Source organism: Rhodnius prolixus, unplaced genomic scaffold (assembly GCF_049639745.1).
Source record: "Rhodnius prolixus isolate KJV_2025 unplaced genomic scaffold, Rpr scaffold_5, whole genome shotgun sequence".
Taxonomy (NCBI): Eukaryota; Metazoa; Arthropoda; class Insecta; order Hemiptera; family Reduviidae; genus Rhodnius; species Rhodnius prolixus.
In genome coordinates this window covers 44124550-44143543 of record NW_027411624.1, presented here as the reverse complement: position 1 = coordinate 44143543, position 18994 = coordinate 44124550, and the positions used below count along the sequence as shown (strand labels likewise).

At 31.9% G+C, this 18994-nt stretch overlaps 3 protein-coding genes across 9 annotated transcripts in view; 1 reads left to right on the top strand and 2 right to left on the bottom strand.

Annotated features, from left to right (window-relative positions):
• Positions 1 to 1567, bottom strand: part of cutlet (chromosome transmission fidelity protein 18 homolog) — a 70944-nt gene extending 69377 nt beyond the window's left edge. For 2 of the 4 annotated variants that reach the window (XR_012460861.1, XM_074136034.1), the window contains exon 1: positions 1376 to 1567. Coding sequence is in view for 3 of the 4 variants with exons in the window: in XM_074136034.1 (XP_073992135.1) it covers positions 1376 to 1454 (79 nt within the window). In the remaining variant the exon portion in view is untranslated. The remainder of the gene's footprint in view (positions 1 to 1375) is intronic. The other 2 variants (XM_074136032.1, XM_074136033.1) reach the window with 1 other exon arrangement.
• Positions 1568 to 1892: 325 nt separating this feature from the next.
• pAbp (poly(A) binding protein) lies at positions 1893 to 14719 on the top strand. Of its 4 annotated transcripts, none has more exons than XM_074136039.1 (10): positions 1893 to 2619; positions 4327 to 4637; positions 4728 to 4892; positions 4976 to 5089; positions 5768 to 5962; positions 6988 to 7203; positions 8169 to 8322; positions 8487 to 8965; positions 9780 to 9884; positions 10036 to 14491. In XM_074136039.1, the coding sequence occupies exons 1-10, from the start codon at positions 2421 to 2423 to the stop codon at positions 10084 to 10086; spliced, it is 1989 nt and encodes a 662-aa protein (XP_073992140.1). In that variant the 5' UTR covers positions 1893 to 2420; the 3' UTR covers positions 10087 to 14491. The 4 variants fall into 4 exon arrangements, with proteins under 4 accessions (XP_073992140.1, XP_073992139.1, XP_073992138.1 ...); XM_074136038.1 differs by having other exon boundaries at positions 1900 to 2619; positions 5768 to 5965; XM_074136037.1 differs by having other exon boundaries at positions 1902 to 2619; positions 14427 to 14719.
• On the bottom strand, positions 14619 to 18324 carry LOC141458277 (ran-binding protein 9-like). The gene has a single exon (XM_074136040.1). The coding sequence runs from the start codon at positions 18147 to 18149 to the stop codon at positions 16632 to 16634; it is 1518 nt and encodes a 505-aa protein (XP_073992141.1). The 5' UTR covers positions 18150 to 18324; the 3' UTR covers positions 14619 to 16631.
• Positions 18325 to 18994: the final 670 nt, after the last annotated feature.

Here is an 18994-nt window from a genome sequence, read left to right as displayed (position 1 = left end):
AGTGATTTTAACTAGATGGGGAAATCTTGACATCAATAATACATATCTCCATGCTCTGGTTGCCCACTACACTTTGATAAGAAATGAACAATTTCATGGACTGCTTAAAATAAAGTACAGAAGGTAAAAATATGGACAGTTAAAAAAAATCTACAAGAATCACACCTACATTTTAAACAAAAAAAAAAAGAGTTTTAAAGATATTGGACTCCTCGTTCAAACCAATCACAAATTGCGTAACGTGATGAAAAGTGAACACAGAAAACTTGCAACTTACGGGAGAAATTAGGATATGTGTTTTTCAAACCCTCATTGAGGACAACAAGAATAGCGGGTGTTCATTATGTGGTTCTTAGCTCTTCCATTTTCAGGCAATTTGTTCTCGATCGAATCGTTATCGAGGATGAAACATCTTCCTCTATCTAAATTTTAGGCAGCCGAAGCCACATCCAAGACAAGCATCTATTGAAGATCACGGTGTGTATTTGTAGGTCGAAGAAGGCCAACAAAAACAAAAAATAAAGTATTATTTATTAGAAAGTCAGGTCGTTGCACTGTAGAGCAAGCAAAATGGTCGTTTGGAAGTGGTGATTCTACAAAAACTCCCGGATAGATGATTTTCAGGAAATGCACTGAATAAACAAGCATTTTCCAATAAAACTACCCTTTTTTTTTTATAAAAGAAGGAATTTTAGACATTCCATTCTAAGAAAGTATTCTTGGATGCTGCTGAGCTGACTTCATAAACAATTAAGAGTGAATTCGTAGTTGATTTATTTATGTTAACTATCTAACGTAATAAGTCTTGAATATTTGATGAACTAAACAACACACTTATGCATCAAATAAACATGTTTTCTTTTACTGAGTTATGTTCATTGGAAACGCTAACTTTCATTTGACTTGAAAGCTACTTCCTCAAGTAGTTTATTGCTAAACTATTCTTAGAAATGTAGTCGTTAACTTGTGAAAATTCAGAGGTGAAGGATTAGCAAATGGGAAACTGATTAAATACCTTAAGCACCTAGGAATTTCGCATCTTAGAAATGGTACTGTCTTTCATTGCAGAAAACAAAACTATTAGATTGAGATTGACTACATTGACATAAACGTTCAAGCAACTCTAAATCCACAAAACAGAAACTGAATAATGTTGTAAGCACTACGATGATCTAAATAGATTTAAAACGTTTTGGACTTATCCAACTTAGGTTATTGTTAAGATATTCAATGATAAACCTATTAAGAATTTATCTTTTATCTAGGCTCTTGATAAAAAAAATAATAACGTTAAATTTCCCACCTATTGCTAAACAGAATTTAATAAAAGTTAGCAATTTAAATAACGAATTTATTTCAAAACATTTACTCGTACCTTCCATTTCTTTCATCATTTCAAGTTCCTGAGCATGCATTAGCTCAAATTCATCCTCGTCTGGATCGGGATAATCCATTTTATTGTATAATTATTTAAAACGTTATTGTACCAAAATAAAATGGGCTACAGTTTGAGCCCTTGTAAAACGACAGTACCAGTATAAAATTACCGCGCAAATATCATATGTTGGAAGGTTTCATTTGTGGTGAAACTTTTTTTAGCAGTAAATCACAAAAAGTTAATTTTAACTTATTATGAAATTTATTTTTAAAAATATAAAATAAGATATAAAAATATGTACTTAATTCTTAAGTCATAAATAACTTTTTAAAAATCAATTAAAAGAAATAAATTGAAAATGTATTGTCACTCTTTAAACAAATTACGATCTTTTTTGCGGGAGACAAATGACTATTATTTAATATATAACTTATTACGATTGTAGTAAGCATTTTTTCTAAAGTTATCGCATTGTGAAAGAAGTGTTGTAGAAACTAAAATAATTTCTGTTTTCACAATCTAATAGTCTCACAGCTAAAAAAAAAATTCATAATCTTTATGCAGAATTTTTTTAAGTCAGAAAGAATTTTTTTAAAATTATTTAAATCATTTTAACGCGAACTACTTTTTTTGTGTTGCAGTAACGCGGATGAATATAAGGTTCGTACTAACTATGACCCAGTTTCAAGCCTTCTTCCTCCATAAGTGTAGGTGCTGTTCACGTGTGGTTGTGTATCCTAACATTGGGTCACACAACCCACTTTTTTGTGATTAAATAGTTTAAAAAGAAAAAAAAAAATCATAAAATTATAAAAAATACAAAAAAATTGCAAAATTAGTTTTTAAAAAATATAAAAAAAAGTTGTGTGAAGTTAGGCAGTGAGTGAAATCGTGCAACGTGGTCGTCATACTTGTTGGAAGAACACTTAGACATTTGTGAAGATTTCTTTTATTTTTTTAAGTGCGCAGCAGATTAATAAAATCTTTCAAGCAAGTTTTTTTTCATTTCCTTTTTTTGAGTGGATAATAAAAACTTGGCAAGATGAATCAAGGACCAGGAGGCCCAAATTATCCGATGGCATCCCTATATGTCGGGGATCTCCATTCTGATGTAACTGAAGCCATGCTTTTTGAAAAATTTTCTTCTGCAGGCCCAGTACTCTCTATTAGAGTTTGTAGAGATATGATTACAAGGCGTTCATTGGGTTACGCATATGTTAATTTTCAACAGCCTGCAGATGGTAAAGAATTTTTATTTTTAATTAATAGAATAATATATCTTTTTCCCTCTGTAAAGTTGGTTAAAAATATTGGATTTTTTTTTAAAATTTATTTTTGTAGTGTTAAACCTCGATTTTTTTGTATTAATTCCTTGAAGTTTACGATAATACGAAGGTCAGCAACTTTCAAAAAGACTTATAGACCTATTTAGTAAAATTTAATACAATGAAAAATGTGAAGCAATTTTAAGAGTAATTATTTAATTTATCGCTTTCTTAGCCATTTTTAACCCTAATTGGAGTCATGTGAAGTGGTATATGTATTCGCTTTTCAAGGTCATTGCGCAAATTAAAGGAACTTTGTTTTATCAGTAAGCTGAAAATAAAATTTTTAAATTCGTATTAAGTATGAGGTCATAATCTATATAAATATCTAAAATTAAAAGTAATCTTAATAATAGTAAAGACTTTCCCAGGAGTCACACTTTCTAATTTTACATTTTACAGAATGTTGCGCAATTTATGTTTTCGTCGACTAAAGGCAAACTGGTCTTTAAATTTTTACTCTTTACTGTGTGTCCATATTAGGGTATATTAATATTTTTCGTGCTTAAAGTAAATTGAAACATATTGATTCATATAATTAACCCCTTGGAAAATGTGCAGATTCATGACCAAAGTAGAAAGCTAAGTGGGGCCATGATTCATCTTCTCTTTTGGCCTTCACCAATCATCATACAATATGTTCCTTGATTACTAATATGAGGTCCTTATTTCAAAATGGTAAAGAATTAATGTAATAAAATTGCCAGTGATTGCATTGTGTTTCTTGCTCTATTAAAAAAATAATAATATATTTCATTAGAAATAATATTTAAAAGCTAAAATTCTATGCAAATGATCTGACTAGACAATCATATTGAATCTTTTATTGAATTAAGAATATCAAATATAAACTGCAAGCAAAAAGTTGGCTTGTCATATTATGCTAAAGAAATGTTACAAACTTGTAACATTCACTGATAAATTTGCGTTTACCATGGAAAAATTATTTTATTGGAAGGAGAAAAATGGCAAAGTATGGTTTTACACGTTTGGCGCTTGTTTTGATTGAGGCGATCGAGTTATTCTAGTACCTAACCCCACGCATTCTGAAGTTGGTTCTACAAGTGGTTTATACCTGCTCTACCATTTTGTGTTGTTGGCAAGTAGCAGTGTAATCGTCCAACGAGAGTATCAAGGATTAACAAAAAAAAAATCTCGTCTGTATACCTAATACAGAATTTTCTTCTTGAGCAAAAAACGAAACTTTCTCCCTATTGCTCATTTGTAAGAGATGATTTTTAATTAGCTGAGGACATACGCTTCCCGAACGATAGTTCCTCTGATCAGGATCTCCCTACTTAGTGTAGATTGGTTTCGGTCGAATAACTGAACTGTAGGGAGGAAATACCTGCTTTGTTGCATTCGTTTCTCAAACGTGGCGTGACAGGATGTCTACTTTCACATAAATTCTTTATATAGTGCCATCAGTGAGGCTAATAAATAATCAAATTAACAAAATATATTTTAATGGCGGTATGGTAACAAGCAGTTCCCCCTCAGACATTGTTTACTCATATGATTTATGTCATAATCCTCTTATTTATTTGAATTGTCATATTAATGATTTATATTTATTTAGATTATATAATTCAGCTAATATATTTTTATTCCAATTTTTTTTAGCGGAACGTGCCTTGGACACCATGAATTTTGACACTATAAAAGGTCGTCCAATTCGTATAATGTGGTCTCAACGTGACCCATCACTTCGTAAATCTGGAGTTGGAAATGTTTTTATAAAAAATTTAGATAAAAACATTGATAATAAAGCTATGTACGATACATTTTCCGCATTTGGTAACATACTTAGCTGTAAAGTGGCCCAAGATGAAAGCGGTTCTTCAAAAGGTTATGGTTTCGTACATTTTGAAACTGAAGAAGCAGCTACAAAGTCAATTGATAAAGTGAACGGAATGTTGCTTAATGGCAAGAAGGTTAGGGAAGAATACCTATTCGAGTGGAAAAGGATTTAAGTGTAGTAATTTTTTTTTTGATTGTTTAATAATTAAATGAAATTTTTTAAGGTGTTCGTCGGAAAATTCATTCCAAGAAAAGAACGTGAAAAAGAATTGGGGGAGAAGGCGAAACTCTTCACAAATGTCTATGTCAAAAATTTTGGCGAAGATTTTACTGATGATATGCTTAAAGAAATGTTTGAAAAGTATGGACCGATAACTAGCCACACTGTGGTAAGCTTACAAAGTTAAAGTAACATATTTATTTTATTTCTTTAAAAAATAATTTATTATTACTCACTTAATATAATTTTCAGGTTGTAAATAAAGATCAAAAGTCGCGAGGTTTTGGATTCGTCGCATTTGAAGATCCTGAAGCAGCTGAGAGAGCAGTTGATGATCTAAATGGAAAAGAAATAATTGAAGGAAAAGTAAGTAGAAGTGAAAAACCTTTAATAAAACATGTTTTTCAAGAGATGATTTTCATCTACAACAAAGATTAGGGCCATTGGCTTTGTTTCCCAAATCGTTTGGCGAGAAAAGTGAGACGGAATAATTTTATTTATTTTGACAAGAGACTGTTTAAAAATCTTGCGGATTGAAAATAAAAAACACTTCATATTTTGTTTTTGTTTTTAAGCTTTTAATTTGAATCACCTGGACGTTCCGAACAAACAGGGTAATTTTGCCTCTACAAAAGTACAAATTCCATGAAGAGTTTTCTTATATTTAACAGAATTCCAGCGTCCCTTCTTCATTGATCTATAATTGTCTCTGGATCTTCCACATTTCCAGTGCTCGCTCATCATGCGAGAACTTGATACTTAAATGATATTACATTTAAAGCCCTCGATCTTCCTTCGTAAATTATTTCCAGGCCCTGATAGCTGTTTTCATATTTATTAACATATCTTTTAATCGTTTACACAAATCGTTTTGTTTCTTCTATTATCTGAAGTTTTTTTGGTCAAGTTTTTAGTTTAAGGGTTTATTTTTTAAAGTTAATCCGAAAATAGGCTTCTTTTGACTAAATTTTATTGCTGATATGTTTCATGTTTGTTTGTTTTTTTAATTGTAAACTTGAAAGCTTTTTATTTCCTTATTTTCAGCAACTATACGTCGGACGTGCTCAGAAAAAAGCAGAACGTCAACAAGAACTGAAGAGGAAATTTGAACAATTAAAGATGGAAAGAATGAACAGATACCAGGGTGTCAACTTGTATGTTAAAAATCTAGACGATACTATTGATGATGATCGGTTAAGAAAAGAATTTTCACCATTTGGTACAATCACCAGTGCGAAGGTAGTAAATGTATTTACTGAGAACTCAGAAACATACCAACATAATAATAAAAAATTTACAAAACTTTTACACAAAAATAAAAGAATGAAACAAATACCTTGATAATTTTAAAGAAAGAGATGAATATTACTAATGCTGTTTTTAATTTGGTGTACTAATTAAACTTATTATTCATTCACCTTAAAGCCCATTAGAAGCTTCAAACTAAAGTTCGGATTCATCTTCTTCCCAAGGAATAAATGGTAACAATTGATGGTTAAGTTGAGGCGGTAGCTTCAACTGCAAACGATGTATTACAGCTTATCAAGATCCCAATGAAACTATGCTCTAGGTAAACCCTAGGTGTGAAGCACTCTTTTAGCTTAGATGCTTCTAGTCTCACCTGTAATATCAGGCTAGCTTATTTTCGTTAAAAACCACATCACTGCAACTAGGCACCCCTACAGTACCTTAGCATCTGAGACAATACGTATAATTGTCATTTATGGATGTTATTCCAACTATCAAGCATGAGCAATCATTGTTTCTTAACCTGGTACTTAGCTAGTGTGTTGGTTGCTAATAACCTAGCAACGAGAAGCGACATTTTTGGAGGGATGAGCATAAATAATTTATTTCTAAACTTTGTCCTTGTCCACATAAACCAAATAACGTGAATATTCTTTAGTCCATGCTTGAAGATAATTCCTTAATGGAGGGCATTTGTTTCTTTTTATTTATATTTTATGTATGTTGTGTGAATCCAAACTAAAAGGTGGCGATATGTATCATCTCTACAACAGGTGAGCGTAAGGTATTGCTTGAAATTAATTTTATCCAAAACAGTTTTTTTTTTGTTCTTTTTCTTCCTCTCCCTGAGAAATACTTGCAGTGAATGTGGAACATCTAAGTTGTAAAAGTGTGTGCGCATGGTTGCCAATCATTTTCATTTTTAATTATTTTTCATTTAGTGCCGTTAGCAAAAGTTTAATGGGAAATTACAAACAATTTTAAAACATCCTTATAACTCACATCCTTTTATTTAGGTTATGTTGGAAGAAGGACGAAGCAAAGGCTTCGGCTTCGTTTGCTTTTCATCGCCAGAAGAAGCAACCAAGGCGGTCACCGAAATGAATGGCAGAATAGTGGGTTCTAAGCCATTATATGTTGCACTTGCCCAACGTAAAGAAGACAGGAAAGCGCATCTACAATCACAATACGTGCAGAGATTGGCCAACATGAGAATGCAGCAGATGGGCCAGGTATGTTTTTTTTTAAATTTTGGAATGTTTGTAATTTTTTAATTAATTTGCACCAATAGTTCAGTAGTAATTTGTTTAATGGAAAATCAGAGTGCTTCACCCATTTTAATTATCTGCAGTTCATGGACGATATTCTCATTTGAGATAGCATTTTCAAATCATTACGGGGTTCTAATGGCAAACAAAAAAAATCTCTTGTATTTTTAATTCTTATCCGTTACAACCAATGTATTGCTTAGTTCTGGATTATTTTTTTCAACTTTGAAAATCAGCTCCCAGAGTATTCCTTTTGAATCACCTTTTATGAAAATCTTCAAGCGTTGGACTTAAGTCCAGTGTTACGAACCTCTACTCGACCTGACTCTTGCAGGAGCAGAAAACACAGTACAGTGACTCCTTTTCTCAGTCAAGCAAATCCCCTAAATCGACCATCCTCTCAGAAGGCTTCTTTTCTCATATAAGCCTTTTCAGGCCAATAATCTTCCTGGCCAATTTATTCTCCTTGTCATTGCATACACTGGAAATCAGGGTAAAGCGTACTTATTTAAAATTTCCTACCGCGATTGGATTATATTCAATGTTAAGTGCTATAAAATCAATAAGCTATAGTTATCTACATACAATAATACGCTTTGTAATTTAGACTGTAATGTTTGCATAAATTTAAAAGAGTGCAACTATCCGTTAATAGTATTTTATCTTGGCGCTAATAACCCAGTAGTTGATGTGAAAAGAAACAGTATTGTATGAAAGTCTTATCAGTTTTTAAAAACATTTGATATACAGAATTTTTTTACTTAAAATAATTGATGAATTTATTTTTCAACAGTTACACTGTTTCACATAGCTTTTAATTGGATATCCTTTATATAATCCTTAATTTTACAATTTACAAAAAGTTCATTAATTAGGGGTTCCTTGTTAGTTAATTAAATTAATTCATTGTTTCGCGTTGTTTGAAACAGATATTCCAACCTGGTGGTGCTGGGGGCTACTTCGTACCAACTTTGCCGCAACCGCAGAGATTCTTCGGACCGGCACAGATGGCACACGTCAGACCACAACCAAGATGGCCAGCACAACCTCAAGTTAGACCAAATGCTCAGGCAACCGCCTCAGGTATATTATTTCTTAGTAATTAGTCATTTCAAACATTTTCCTAGTGTGTTCAAGGTCAAGCATTCGGCTTACCATTTTCTAGAATGCAGAAAATCATTGCTAATGGCATTTAACGATCTCTTCATAGTTTTTATATTTAATTAAATGAAGATTTGTACTTTCAGCTTTCCAGAACATCCAGGGACCGTTCAGAAGCGCTCCAAGAGGACCTGGTGGTGGTGGCCCGGCAGTAGCTATGAGAACGACAATGTCGGCAGCGGCAGCGGCTGCTGCAGCTGCTGGACGAGCTGCGGCTGGTACTGCAGGTGCAGCTGCTGTTGCTGCAGCAGTACCACGAGGTCCTGCTGCAGCGGCAGCTCCGACTGCAGGAATGGTCAGTCAGGCTGCAGCTGCAGCAGCAGGAGGCCCACCTCCGCAACCTCCTGTCTCAGTATCTGCACAAGGCCGGCCAGCCAATTATAAATACACCGCAAATATGCGCAATCCTCCACCTGGTCAGGCACTCTCTCAAGCTCAGGCCCCACCTCCACAACAAGCTGTGCATATCCAAGGGCAAGAACCACTTACTGCTTCCATGTTGGCTGCAGCTGGTGCTCAAGAGCAAAAACAAATGTTGGGAGAAAGACTTTTCCCTCTTATCAGAGTAAGCATGATTTTTTAAAAATAATGTTTGTCTTGGTGAAGTTATTTTTTACTGTATTTACTTGGTGAGTAAGTAATGGGCCAATGAGCTCCAGACAACCAGTAAGATTATCCAGGAAGAGAGGAAGGCGACAAATTCGAAGATGGTTACATAACAGGATAAGGTTTAAGGAATTTATTACTCAGGGCATTCACAAAACTGGGATGAGAAGAAATATTAGGAACGAAGAGGACTTGGATAAAAAAAAACAGTTAACATACTAAATCTTTTTTATTGTTACGATCTAAACTTCTGGATGCTTAGTAAAGGGAAGTGGAACTGCAAATTCTTCAGAGATTACAGCGTCCCTGCGAGTATCCCAGTTTAAAAACATTGCCATTATTTAAACAGACATTGCAAACTCAGCACAGTAGCTCCTGCAACTAAAATGGATTAACGAACTTTCGAACGTTATCACACAAACGTATACAGTTCACACATTTACTTTAGATTCTATGCTTAAACCCAAAATCTTGGTAGTCATCAATTTTCTGTTGATGTACGGCGGCAGTACATATAGGCATATTGCTCGCCCACCCAAGTCACAGTCGTAAGATTACAAAGGGTTTCAGATATGGCTTGTTTGAGTCAAGAAATACAAAAGTCTCAGCTGAACTGAAAGACTATTTATTTTGTTCCTTATTCAATTACTCCCTTGCCAATGTCAACAAACATATCCCCATGTAATACTTTTATTTTTTTTTTGTACAACAGACAGAAGTGTATAGTTACCATATTTCTTAATAATAATTAATGTTAATATATTTGTTTTTAGAACATGTATCCAGAACTCGCGGGTAAGATAACCGGTATGCTGCTGGAAATAGATAACTCTGAATTGTTGCACATGTTGGAACACCATGAATCACTCAAAGCGAAGGTAATTTAAAATATGTATGACTGTATTGAATTTTATTTTTTAAATTTTTAGTCTAAATATACTGAAAGATTAAATAGAAATATACATTAGGTTAACAAGTTATTTTTTTATTCAAGGAAACATATTAGGTAGTACATTATTTTTTTTGTAGATATATGGATTTCTGGATCATGCGTTCAATTTCTTTGGCAATCTTTGTTAGCTGCTTTGTCTTTGATTAAAACAAAGAAAAAAAAAACTGAAAACTACAATACAGGTATTGAGTTTATAATTTATATTTTTGGGTGCATTTAAAACAAATCGTAAACGCAAATTAATATACTAATGATTTAAATTAGTTTTGATTTTACGAAGAAAACAAAAAATAATAATTAGATTAAAGAAAACACAAAATAATAATTAGATTTTAGAAATAGCATACCGTAAACATTTTATTTAATCCATGTAGTTCCAAAAAATGGTATGTAAATGTGACGGAAGGTTACACTTAGTATTATTTGTAAATATTGGCGGGAATTTTTCGCAACTATACCCCAATTTTAAATATAAACTAAATTTTTTTTGTTTTTAATAAAACGGAACTTATTTAAATTTTTTCATTTACATGTATAAAAAAAATTCTTATACTTAATTTTCAACTTGAGAATTTTTATTGAACAGTTTTTAACAGAGATTTTTAATTTGAAATTACTCTTGTTGATAGGTTAGTCTGTAAATGTTCAAATATTTTAGTTTGTATTTAGTACACAAAATTTTTACAATAGTAATTTTTTATAACATTTTTTTTAATGCACTCAAAAAAAAAATTATATTCTTAATACTGATTGTGTTTTATGTAATTTGAAATTTTTTTATTTAAAATTATTCTAATAAAACTTCGGTTTCATTACTTCGATATACATACAGGGTGACCAGAGTTATATGCTCCACCCACTTTTTTTTTAAACGGCGGGAAATTTCGAAAAAATAAAAAACACGTATTTAATCATTTTTAGTCTAGTTTATTTTCAGTGATTGACCCATTTTTTTTAAACCTCTGTTTCTCGAGATACAGCATCCAACTTTTGTTTTTCAAATGGAACGTTATATTTTTTGTTGCATATTTTTATAGTATTTGAGCTCCTAAAAAAAATTTTTTTTTTTTTTTTGAAATCGGTTAGGTTTTTCAAAAGTTATGGTAATTTAAAATATGAAAAACAAATTTCAGTTTATTGTCAAAATTATGTTATTTTTTTTTTAAAGAATCTGTTCTAACTGGGCACAATCAACGGATAGGCAAGCCAAAACACTGGACTCCCACGCTTTGCTTGTAGCAGCACTTATGGTGGCGAAGTCAAGATCTAGGCAGGCTAGAGTTATTCGACGTTTCAGATCATCGACTGAAACCACGGGATTAAGGATACTGTACACTTTATTTTTTAGATATCCCCACAAAAAATAGTCCATTTGGGTTAAGTCCAGAGATCGAGGTGGCCATTGGATCGGACAATGAGTCCCTAAGCACTTTTCATGGAAATTTCTGTCCAGGAAACCTCGAACCACTCTCGCATTATGTGCAGGGCAACCATCTTGTTGAAAATACATATCTAGCCGACGTTATAGAGGAACATCTTCAAAGATACCTTGCACCAGTTAAGTTCTCTTTGTAGAAATATGGGCCGATTAGTTGATTAAAGTAAAACTCCACACCAAACGTTTGTAGAAAAAACAACCTGAACGTCGAATAACTCTAGCCTGCTTAGATCTTGACTTCGCCACCATAAGTGCTGCTACAAGCAAAGCGTGGGAGTCCAGTGTTTTGGCTTGCCTATCCGTTGATTGTGCCCAGTTTGAACAGATTCTTAAAAAAAAAAATATGACGTAATTTTGACAGTAAACTGAAATTTGATTTTAATATTTTAAATTACCATAACTTTTGAAAAACCTAACCGATTTCAAAAAATGTTTTTTGTTTTTTTTTTTAGGAGCTCAAATACTATAAAAATATGCACAAAAAAATATAACGTTCCATTTGAAAAAACAAAGTTGGATGCTGTATCTCGAGATACAGGGGTTTAAAAAAATGGGTCAATCACTAAAAATAAACTAGACTAAAAATGATTAAATACGTGTTTTTTATTTTTTCGAAATTTCCCGCCGTTAAAAAAAAAAGTGGGTGGAGCATATAACTCTGGTCACCCTGTATATGTGCGTGTGTGTGTGTGTGATATAATTTGTAATATGTCAATTTTAAGGTAACTATTAAACCAAAATGTCTCAAACTTGTGGTTTGTAAGTTGAATTGGAATTGAATTATGTTCAATTGAAAACCAATCTTACGTTTTATGAGAGCGTAATTTCTAGAAAGCCTAACTTTTCGATTCTAATCAAGGTTGCCTGCCAGTTGGCCATTTAGATCGTCCCATATTTAATGATGTCGTTAACTGGAAAAGGCTTCAAAGTAGATTTGGAAGGAAAAGGAAAAAAGGATACAGCTCAATTATATTTATTGACGCAGATTGTACATTAATCGTTATTAGAGTATATTTAAAGTTTTGTTTTGCATTTTGATTTTTGGAAGTAAATGGTAACTAATTGTATGGTAACTCGCAGCAACAATTATCTATTTCATTAGGCTATCTTGGTTGTGAATTTTTTCAAAGATTTTTTTTTGTTTTTTGAAGAAGTATGTTGTTTTGGTGATGGTGTTAATGATTTTATTATAACCTTTTTTTTTTTATAACAAAACTGTAGAAATTTTAACCGTTCTTATTGAGTTTAAAAAGCAGAGCGTCTCCTGTAGGTAAAAGTTTAAAGTCATGAACATTTTTTTACTCTCGTCGTCGTTTCCTTACACGCTTTACACTGGCAATTCGTAGGTACACAATTGCACATAGTGTCGTTTCTTTTTCCTGACTAGTCTACAGAGGCAAAGTGTAATAGGTCCATTCAATGCCCTGCCCATGATTATTCACTCTGCAGTGGCCTACAAAAATGTTATGATCATCCGAATATCCACTCGACCTGTAGGAATAGCACCGTAGTAAATTTAAGCTAGTAAATAATTACTAAAAAATTTTCCTCTAGCGTGTGGTCTATGGTTCTTCACAAGAGTATTTGTCACATTGAACTTCACTCATTACCTAATATTATTCTATTTTTGTTTTATACATCCTTATTTGCAAATATGCTGTGAAATTAGTTATATAAACCTTAATAGAAATTTTTGGATATTTATTTTGGTTAATGCATCAGTACTCTTCGGTGACGTTCATATGTAACTCTGGACATATGTTTCCTTGCTCAAGGGTTTGTGGAAAATTGTTTTTAGACACTTTTGAAATTCATAAAAAATTGTAAAATCGCTTTAGTATTGTATGACGTACTTCCGGGTGACGAATTCCGGCCCCTAATCCTTTAGCATAGAAGAGACATTAGTATCAAAACAAGAGTACCAACTTCAAGACTTGATTTTGTAATCTGTTACTATTTTTATTGCAATGAGATGCCCTGGAAATGCATATTTCCTTTAAACACTCAACGTAGAAATTTAACATGATAATTTAATCTTTTACTTCCGGTAAAGTAATAAGAAATGTTTTTAAAACTTTATCAAGGGATTTAAAAAAAAAAAAAATTAACGTGTGGCTATGTTATGAACACGGCCGTGTGTTGTACATGAATACGTTTACGTAACGGGTTATATTTTTTATATAAAATATTTTTATTTATGTATTTAGGATGAAATCAAGGAAACAAATCGACGATCGAACACAATCCATGCCTATACAGTCAGTTGTCGATGTAGAAGCGATTTCATCATCCACTTGCATAATTTCAACCGCCCCAGCTGCACAGATGTACTGGACACCGTCGTTGATCCGCTCGGCCGCATTCATTCTTTTACGTTTTACGGCACAGCTTGACTCCGGTCAAATGGTGTTTTATTATTACCATTCGATTGTTCTTAAGAAGCCCTTTCCAACCGTATACGATCTCTGTATTTGGTTTTTGCTTTTCGACGCGTATAGGCCGACATTATATATTTTTGATAATATTTTTTTATTCTAACACCTTATTATATTCACTATCACTATTTTACACTAATGTTTTATATACAATCGATAGATTGTGACGACAGCTGACGATTAATACTTAAACGAACATCGTAGCTTCGTCCGAGTCAAAAGTTTATACTAATTGCAAATTCTCGATACGCAGCAAAATGATCTCAAAATGGCGGCGCTTCTTCCTCCACAGCGCGCGATGCGTCACAGGCCTCGCTTATCGTAATGAATTCTTTGATCCTTTTAGCTATCCAGTGGTCTAATTTAATTTTGGATGTAGACGATAGATTCGAAACTATAATGCCAAACTGTATCATCCCCCGATTTTTGTTATCATTAGATTTTTTTTTTGGATTGCCTCCATATGATAGCATATTTAAAGACGTATTCACGTCAAAAAAAAAAAAAAAACCTTATTCTTGCGCCCATTACAATATTTTTTTAAAGAAAAATGGATTATGGTTGATTTACATAAAAGTTACGCCGTCATTTCCAGGTTGAAGAAGCAGTGGCCGTATTGCAAGCTCATCAGGCCAAGCAAGCAGCTGCTACAGGAAAGAAGGATTAAAAAGAAGGCACATTCCCTAAGGGTGGGGTTATACCTAAAAACAAAAACAAAAAAATCACAAAGCAAGCAACTTTAAAAAAACATTTAAAATAATCCATACAAACACTCCATCCTTTTGGAAACCAAAAAAAAAAAAAGTAATAAACCAAAAAAATACAAAAAAAAAAGCAACAATAAAAAAAAAGTAAAATATATTAAAAATTTAAAAAAAAAAAAACAAAGTTACGAAGATAACACTGTCTGCCTTAAAGAAACTGAAACAAACCCCCCAAAAAAAGAGTAAAATTTACAAAAAAAAAAAAGAGAAAAATGGTAATCCAAAAAACACAAAAAAAACTAAGTGAAACAAAAAATCAGTTTTATAAAAAATTAAAAAAAAAAAAAAAAAAAATTGATAAAAACTTTTTTAACAATTTTTTAATTTTTTTTTTTTAATTTTTTAATTATTAATTTTTGTTTCAAATCATTTAAAAAAAAAAAAAAAAAAAAAAATATTTTTTTACAAATATTTTGTTTCCGTTTTTCTCTGCTTGCTGCGCTCCTCTATAATTTTTTCAACCAACTCTTCATCAAATTTGAAAAAAAAAAAATTTAGTTGCTCTGATTGCTTTTTTCATCTTCTTCAATTGACAATTCTCTTTATTTTTTATTCAATTTAATTATAATATTTTCAATTTAATGTTTTATTTAAATATAATACTTATTGTATCTTTTTCTTTGTTAGAAATAATGTGTTTGTTGTAAAACCACTTTTTGTTGGATTTCATTTCTATTCATTTATGTAATATTCTTTTTTTGTCTTCAATAAATCATTTTTGCAATTATTGTATTTACAATATTTTAAAGGGTTTTTTTTTTGCAGTTTTTAAGTAAAAAAAAAAGTTACATAAAAATTGAAAAAATTAAAATTTAAAACCAAAAAAAAGGAAAAATGTAAAATGGATTATAAAAACTAAATATATATAAAAAGTTGTATTCAAAAACTAAGCAAAGAGATTCTTCTAGTTAAATTTTGAACTAATATGAAATTTTGTGAATTTAAAATTTTAAGAAATAACTGAATTTTAATAATTTTAACATTCCATTTTTTTTTTTTTATCTTTTCGGAAATAATTTAAAAAAATAATAATAATTGAAAATCTGTATTGGAATCTCCTTGCCATGTCCCTTTGCTTTTTTGGGGACGGTTTTTTGAATAAAAATGATATAATTAAAATTTAGTTGTACTATTTTTTTTCGAACCTTGTCTCTAATTTCTAATATGTTTTTCTCCAAAAAACTTGGAATTGTGATCAAAATGTTTTTTTTATTTGATTTAACTCTTTTGGGCGTATTTGTTTGAGGGCATTTTGAAGTGTAAGCAACGTTAGTCTTAGTCCACTGTAGTTACAAGAAAGAGTGGTAAAAAGGCCCAGGAACTGAACTACTGGCACGGCACAATAAAGTTCGGCTGCACTCTTAACACTCCTTTCATTGGCCAGGAACCTGTCATGAGAATCACCAAGGAGTGCGGCTCGCAGAGACTGGATCTGGAGAGAGCATGAAAAGAATTGGGTGAGATGTGATGTGTCCTGGGAGGTTAAAAATAGCAAGAGTTATGATGTCTTGGTTGTGTAAACAAAGAACTAGAGAGAACTCTTTGCTTGCGTAGGAATCAGATTACTCTGATCACACAGGCCTATTCACCGGGGCATAGTTGCACTGATTGTGAGTTTACTGCAGATAAAAGACCTTGGAAGTAATAAACTTGTCCCTGCATCTTTATATTTCAAAAAAAAATGGAATAATAGAAAATGCATTTGTGAAGAAAAAAAAAACAGCATTAAAAACTAGAATTATGCAGGGGTAATTAAAAACCAAAACACTGATTATTCATTTTACTTTATTTTCATTTTTATTACCATACAAAAAAAAAGGTCGAAGTCATTTAAAAGTAACATAAAATAAAGAATTGTTAATAGGAAATAACAATAACATCTTCAAATCACACGATTGAATTATTTTGATGAGCAAGTAAACATTCAAAGGTTAAGTAACAAAATGAAAACAATACACGACAAAACCGATTGATTGTTAAACACAGTATTCTATCGAAATAATAAATTACCAGGTCTCTTTATTTTAAATGTATATTTAATTTATGATTAGTTCATCCACATTGGCAAAAGCTGATGATCCTAGGCCGGACCTAGACATGAGATGGACTAGTTCTTTGGCATGTGCAACTGCTACTTCTAAAGGAGGTTTACGAGCATGATTACTCGATTCTAGGATAGCTGAATTAAGCTGGGCACAAACGGTTTCTCTTTGTGCAGGATCTAGTTGCCATCCGACTGGGCTATTCCAAGGGTTTGAATAAGCTAACAAACTAAAAGCATCTTGTAACATTTTCTTATTACTATCACTGTTACCATGTTTGTGAAAGAGTTGTTGACTATAATTATACAATTCTTTTCCAAAATCAATCATTCTTTCTACAGGGGCTCTACAACCAACATTTATGTTTGTGTTCTCAGAATATTGTACTTCTGTGTTTTCACCTTCTTCATTAAAACCATTGGAAACTCCATTAGTGTGAAACTTATTTTTCTCTAAATCCATAACCTTTTCATTTTCATTGTTCAAACCATTAACTTCATTGGATGGCTTACCCGTATCACAACCGTTGATCATTTCAATAAATTGACGACATTTTAGGGTGAAAAATAAATCTGGCCGTTCTTCAAGCAAACCAGGATATAGACGACTAGTTAATTCTATAGCATCACCTTTTTTTCCAGCTAATACAAGTTTTAATATCCGCTGTCTATTTTTGATTGAGGAAATATCTTCAGTAAATTCTAATCCAGTGTCAGACGCAAAAGCTTCAGCTGTTGCGCAATAACCGTGATGAATTAAATACGACAGTACTAACCTTTGCAAAATGTCCTGATGTTCCTTATAGTTTTCAGGAAATGGAAAACTTTCAATTGATGCCTTAGTGCGGGCTTTTAATTCTTTCATCATGTCTTCTATATCAAATACAAAAGGGGACTGACCAAAATTTGCATCCACAACTTCGCCAGGAGTTTGTAATCCAACTGTTGGATATAAATTATGCGGGAGATCAGAAAAGACGACTCCCAAATTATGTCCGTTTTTTGTATAAAAACAAGTACTGTCTATTAGGTTCACTGCACAACCAATAACATCTCCTGTAGTAAATGTTGGACCATAAGGTTGTCCAGTACCAGAAGAACAGAAAGAATGTCCATCGTCACCATGATAACCGTAAGAATGTTTGTCCCATCCAGGAAGTCTGTTCATGTTCACACCTTGTGCGGAAAGACCAATACCCATGTAACCATCTCTTCCTTTACTAACAATTTTCACTTCGAAATAATAGAGACCACAGGAAGCTGGAATTGGATGTGTTGCTCTAACACTAGCTGCATCCTTATGAGTCTTTCCATACCCTTTATAATGCACTCTTAAATTGCCGTTGCTTAGACCTATATAATTAAATTTATCCTTAGGACTCCATGATCGTGGCAAAGGTGTCTCATTTTCGTTCACCATTGGGTACAATAGCTTTAAACGGTCATTGATCCCATTTTGAACATCTGACATTTTTAAGGCAGTCTCAAATTGTCCTGACATATAAGATTCCATAATTTCTATACTGAAATTAAAAATATTTAACACATAACTTTTATAAATTATCTATTAAATTATTTTTCATAACTGACAATTAAACAACCACAAGTACGTAATTAAAATTTCGTCATTTTAAATATTACTGTTCAAGAACTCAAATCTGTTATAAGAAGGTTATTTTTGGGTTGCGCTACTAGAATTGTACTAAGAAAAGAGAAAATTTTATCCCTAAGCAATTAAGTTTTCCCTTATTTTTTAAAATTTCATGTATATTCAAAAATTCCAAATTTTGACTCTCCTGTACAAATATTTTAATTCACAAACTCTATATTTTTTAGAAAATTTTCGGTTTTTGTGGGAACAATTTTTTTTTTTTAAATTAAATATTGAGCATTGGCTTCCGATTCATTTGTTAGAAAAAATATAAGAGATTATTCTGTAGCAAACTTTTTTTTTAATGTGAATAGATAAAAGAAAATAAGTAAAATATAGGCTGCACAGTAACTGAGCGGTAGAGACGCAACTCGTTTAACTAAGGTGTATTGTAGTACGGGTTTATGGGTTCGATTTCTAGATGTAACATAGTACATTAAGAATAAGTATGTACGCCCTGAAAGTATAGGCAATAGTAATTTTTGTGAAGTAAAGATTCTTTTGACCATTTATTATTTTCTGGATTTAACACATAAACATGTGATACCCATTTTCGAACAAACTTCTTTTTGTGCTCAACAAGAAGAGATTAATTAAAAAGATTAAACATTTCAATTTTTTTGCTCATTAAAATATTTTATATTTTAGAATGGATCTTAAGAGCTTTAAGATACATAATTTTAACTTCTTAGGTATCGAATATTTCA